Below are 5852 nucleotides of genomic sequence, written 5' to 3' on the forward strand. Positions count from 1 at the left end.
TAATAAAAATTCATAACACAAAACATATCTACAAACAAATAAATGATTTTATCAAGCAGGTAATAAACTTACTCTGTGGGGGACCACTAGATTCCAAATATTGAATAAAAATACCAAAATGCGTTTGCGGCCATGTGCCATTTTTCTTTCTATCTCTCTCGGCCCTTATCGATACATGTAATCTAGGGAAGTGAAACATACCGAAAATTAACCAAAAATGAAATGTGGGTAAAGGAAGATAACTCTATAAATAAATGTGACAGAACATTCCCCGCCTGATTTTACCTACAAGTAAAATCACTTCTTTCAAACAATAATCCTTAAAAATTTGAAAAATTAATCAATAAGGCATGTTTTAACAAACTTTAAGACGAATAAATCAAAGTACTCAAATTAACCCTTATAATGCAATTGTCATATCTAAATGTAAATTTAATCTGACATCAAATGTACAAGCTGTGTTACTGGACGGCTATAAGTTACTGGTTCCCCGTTCTTTATCACACGCACTGATACTTTGCGCACTAATCCATCTTTACTACTAGGAAATACTTCATCAATAATTCCGGTTGGCCATTGATTGCGTGGTAAACTAACGTCAATCATGAGCACAAAATCACCAATTTGTAAGTTGCGATTTTCACTTGGCCATTTTGATCGAGTTTGAAGGTTATGTAAGTATTGTAGGTTCCATTGCTTCCAAAATTGATTTGCTAAAACTTGTACATGCTTCCACTGTGATTTGTACATATCCTTCACAGAAAAATTGAAATGATACGGTTCTATGTCACTATTAAATTTTTGTGTCAATAGAGTGTTTGGTGACAAAATAGAAGGTGATTCAGGATCATTTGACACAGAAATTATCGGTCTACTATTGACGATACAACAAACTTCTGTCATTAATGTGCATAAAACTTCATGAGTGAGTTGCTTTCCTTGAATATCTGTTAGCATTGAATCGAGAATTCTTCTTGCTAGTCCAATCATGCGTTCCCATGCACCGTTCATGTGTGAGGCATGGGGTGGATTGAATGTCCATACAATTTGTTTTTTAGACAGATATCCCTGAATATTTTCATCATTATATAGTAGTGACAATTCATTTACTGCTCCTACAAAGTTGGTACCTTGATCAGATCTAAATTCTCTTACGGGTCCTCTTATTCCTGTAAATCAACGCAAAGCATTAATGAATGAGGATGAAGTCATTTCCTCTATGACCTCAATGTGGATGGCACGAGTAACAAGGCATGAAAACATTATTGCCCATCGTTTAGAATTAGCGGCACCTCCACGTGTTCGCCTTGTGGCTACAGACCATGGTCCAAATGTATCAACACCTACGTATGAAAACGGAGGACTTGGTGTAAGACGATCTGATGGCAGATCTGCCATTTTCTGGTGTTCTACTTTTCCTCTTAGTTTCCTACATTGTACGCACTTGTGCAAAATAGAATTAATAAGGCGTTTTCCTCCAGTTATCCAGAAACCATTTGAGCGTACAGCACCTTCTGTGTAATGGCGTCCCTGATGGTGCACTGACTCATGAAAGTGTGTTATTAACAATGAAGCAATATGGCTTCTACCTGGTATGATTAGAGGCATCTTTTCTCCAGTTTCTAATTTATAATGTTTTAGTCTTCCGCCTAATCTTAACAGTCCTTCTGAATCAAGTATTGGAGAAAGTGCAAAAATATTGCGGTTTTTAGGCAATTGTTTACCACTCTTTAAACAATCTGTTTCATTAGAATAATACTGTAACTGAGTTTCTCTCAAAACAAGTGTTTCAGCCTCTTTTCTGATATCTACACAAGTCCTTGTATCCTTAGTATCTACTTTACTCCTATAACTAGACACAATCTTTCTTTTCAACAAAGATATAGCTCTTACTAAACTTGACCATTTTGAGAATCTCTCAAACCGATCAACTCCTAAGGTTTGAATAGGTGATATCAATGTTTTCATAGACTCTACTGCTATAGGACAAACTTCCTGGTCTTCATCAGGTGACACAATATCAAATGAAGTGCATTCGGATTTGTGAAAAGTATCTATATATGATTTTGGTCCTAATAACCACTTTGAGTCTCCTACATGTTTTGCTTCTAACGGCCGTGTGCCATGATCAGCAGGATTTAACTCTGTTGGTACATAGCTCCATTGTGATTTCACAGAACCTTTCAAAATTTTGCTAACACGGTTGCTGACATACACATAAAACCTTCTTTTCTCATTGTATATATACCCTAGTACTACCTGACTATTGGTATAAAAGTGTGTGGAACTTAATGGCAATTTCAGTTCATTCTGGATGAATGTAGCTAACTCAGTTGACAGAACAGCTCCACATAATTCCAGCCTCGGTATGGTATGTCCATGACACGGAGCCAGTTTGGACTTTCCTACTAAAAAACCTAGTTCTGAATCTCCTTTCTTGTCAAATGTACGGATATAGGCAACAGACGAAATCGCCTTCTTTGATGCGTCCGAGAAGATGTGTAATTCACATTCAGTACTGTCGTTCAATGATTGACTAGTGAAAGGCCTCCCTATCTCTAATGTTTCAAGATCCTGTAAGGACTGTTTCCATCTCTGCCAGTCAGAGAGTAAATCATCAGGCAACGGATCATCCCAATCTAATGAATTGTTTTGTACTGCTTCTCTCATAATTAACCTTCCGCCAAGGATTACAGGAGCTATGAACCCTAACGGATCAAATATTCCATTAATTACTGATAGCAGCCCTCTTTTTGTAAAGGGTTTATCCTCTTTAGATAACTGATAGGTGAAAATGTCTTTTACAACATTCCAACATAAACCTAAACTTCTCTGTAGACATGTAGACTCTGAATTAAAGTCAATCTTGGTAATGCTTTCAGCTAAATCCTTTGTTTCAAAACTCTTGACTACCTCACTATTATTCGATTCTATCTTATGCAGTCTAATTTTACCTCCTGTTATTAATCTTTCTTGAGTCCTTTTGATGAGACTTACAATTTCTTCAAGGCTGTCGCCTGACACTAAACCATCATCTACATAAAAATTGTTGTTTACATAATGACATACATCATCACATGTGTCTAAATCTGTGTGATCGCAAACAGCTTTGCGTAAACCACAATTAGCTACAGCTGGGGAAGGTGAATTCCCAAACACGTGAACTTTCATTCGATATTCAGTCAGTGGTTCTGTTACAGTGTTGTCCTTAAACAATACAAATCTTAAGTAGTTCCTGTGTTCTTCATTAACCTCAAAATTGAAAAACATTTGTTCAACATCTGCAATTGCGGCAACTTTACCCTTCCTAAACTTCAATAGTACACCAACCAAGTTGTTTGTTAAGTCTGGTCCCTTCATAAGAATATCATTCAGACAAAGTCCATTATATTTAGCTGCTGAGTCGAATACTACTCTGATTTTTGATTGCTTCTTTGCGTGATAAACTCCAAAGATTGGGAGATACCAAACTTCCTCTCCCTTTCTAGCCGGAGTGACTGCTTCTGCGTGATTATTTACAAATATCTTTTTCATAAATTCTACAAAATGCTGTTGTTTAGTGGAGTCTCGTTTGAAGCTTCTACTAAGATTCTCTGCTCTTTGTCTTGCCTGATGATAGTTGTTTTGAAGTTTTGGTCTATCTCTCCGAAACGGTAAAGGTGCCGATAAACGACCATTTTCTGACGTGTGAAATTCTTTATCCATAACGATTAGAAATTCTTTGTCCTCTTGAGATAATCCTAAAGTATCATCTTCTCTAGTTTGTTTAAAAACAGTACTATCAATATCTGGTTCCTTGTCTTTCACTCTGAAACCATATTCACATGGTTTGAGATTTGTCTCTCTGCCGTTTGGAAGTACTGTTGTTTTGTTAACTGTGATTGTATCTGATGTGTGCACTAAACCTAAGCATGTTTCGCCAATTATTGCCCATCCTAGACGAAGACGTTGTGCATACGGTTCGTTGTCCTTGCCAATTCTTTGATCTAAAATGTGATGAGCGGCGGTCACATCCCGTCCTATAAGAAGCATAACTTCGGCATTCCTATCAAGTTCTGGTATGAACTGTTCTATATCCTGTAGATGAGTGTAGTGCCTAGCTATGGCAGGAGTAGCTATTTCTCGCTTAAAGATCGGAATTTCGTTGCATTCAATCAGAGATGGACACTTCAGTTGTGTAGTGCCATCCAAAGATTCTAGTATGTACCCTGTAGTACGACGACCATGTTGAACAGTTTTTCCCGAGCAAGATGCTAGTGTGTATTCAACTGGCTCTGTGGTTTCATTGAAATAATCTATAAATGTTGAACAGGCTAAAGACCTATTACTCTGATCATCAATGATCGCATAAGTAGTAACACTGACTTCTGGTTTGCCTTCCGGATACACCTTGACTAGTAATGTCTTTGCACAAGACTTTCCTTGGAAAGTAGTTTCTCCCGAGTCCTTACAAATTTCAGTACATTTTGTACTTACTAGGTCTTGCGGTATATTGTCAACTTGTCTTTCCCCGCCATTATTTTGTAGGGTTTCACGTTCAAAGTGAAAGGCTGTACAGTGTGCCGTTTTTCCACATTTCTCACACTTTATGTTAGCTTTGCAATCTTTAGCTAGATGCTTCCCATTTAGGCATTTGAAACAAATCCCATTTTTCCGTATTATTTGTCTTTTTTCTTCTAACGGTTTCTCAACAAATACTTTACAGTCAGCAAGGTTGTGTTTGCCATTTTCCTGAATAATACATTTTAAGTTCAGATTAACCGAAGTGTTTTGTTTTTCAATAGCTGTTTCAAAACAGTCTGACCAGGAGTCCTTTTTCCAGCATATTTCCGTTCCACTTTTTTGTCTCGTCCACTATCTGATTGTTGGATTTTGAGGCTAGGGTCATTCATTCGCACTGCCATGCTGTGGAAGAATTCTACAATTGTTGAAAAAGACGGATACATCACAGAATGTTGTGTTTTGTAACTACTAGCACGATCCATCCATTTTGTTTGAATAAAGTTTGGCAATTTCCCTACGATTGCATTCACCCCATACGATGAATCATAGAATGATAGGACTGTCCTGTATATATCATTTTCTTTAATTGATTCTACCTCAGCCAATAAGTCATATAATTCATAAAGTTTGTCATATTCTGTATTGTTGATTTTATTGAATTTATCCAGTCGATCTTTAAGTGCTGCTGCTATACTTTCTGGCGCCCCATATCTTTCATCCAACCTTTGCCAAATCTTAACAACAGCTTGATTGTCGTTGTGGGAGTTAGCAACTCTCAGACTTGCTGCATGTCGTTTTGACTGTGGGCCTAAGTATCTGTTTAAAAGATCTAACTGTTCTGAATCTGTTGCATCCAGTTCTCTTAGTATGTTGTTAAAGCTATTTTTCCAACTGCAATATCGTTCAGGTTTGTCATCGAAAGTCGATAATCTTGAAATTAAAAGATCTTTCTTCATAATATTTTGTGAGGTCAATTATTCCAGGTGATTCAGACACGTGCATAGTCTGTTGTGGTTGAAATGTTTTGATTTCTTTTTGCAGTATTGTTGAAGGCACAAATTCTGGTACACGAGGGTTTAATTTTGTTTCCTCAACTGGAACTTAAACTTTCGGTCTCTGATTGGTAACATAAGATTTTACTATTTCAGAAGGACTTGATTCAGGAAGGTTCAGACCTCTGTCCTTCCAATTGCTATCTATTGCATTTTCCTCATCTAAAATTTCTGCTGTTAATTCTGCCTCGGCTTCTGCAATCTCTCTATTATGTTTCAAAATGTTTAAGTTTGATTTCTAATTTATACTCATTTTGTTTTCTTACTAATTTCTCTTCCTCTTCTATGAATTTAAGT

At 36.8% G+C, this 5852-nt stretch overlaps 1 protein-coding gene across 1 annotated transcript; it reads right to left on the minus strand.

Annotated features, from left to right (window-relative positions):
* Positions 1-432: 432 nt before the first annotated feature.
* On the minus strand, positions 433-5459 carry LOC139494620 (uncharacterized). The gene is made up of 3 exons (XM_071282779.1): positions 4797-5459; positions 1293-4731; positions 433-1169 (listed from the first exon to the last, which is right to left on the minus strand). Exons 1-3 carry the CDS (start codon positions 5457-5459, stop codon positions 433-435), a joined length of 4839 nt encoding a protein of 1612 aa, XP_071138880.1.
* Between the last annotated feature and the right edge of the window lie 393 nt (positions 5460-5852).

Source organism: Mytilus edulis, chromosome 11 (genome assembly GCF_963676685.1).
Source record: "Mytilus edulis chromosome 11, xbMytEdul2.2, whole genome shotgun sequence".
Lineage (NCBI taxonomy): Eukaryota > Metazoa > Mollusca > Bivalvia > Mytilida > Mytilidae > Mytilus > Mytilus edulis.

What these genes read in the sequence shown, in the direction of transcription:
- LOC139494620 (XM_071282779.1), bottom strand. Translation starts at nt 5,459, where the DNA reads ATGAAGAAAGATCTTTTAATTTCAAGATTATCGACTTTCGATGACAAA. An exon ending in AAAGGACTCCTGGTCAGACT is followed by an intron (nt 4,732 to 4,796) that starts GTTTTGAAACAG and finishes TGTATTATTCAG; the next exon opens with GAAAATGGCAAACACAACCT. An exon ending in CACAAGGCGAACACGTGGAG is followed by an intron (nt 1,170 to 1,292) that starts GTGCCGCTAATT and finishes GTTGATTTACAG; the next exon opens with GAATAAGAGGACCCGTAAGA.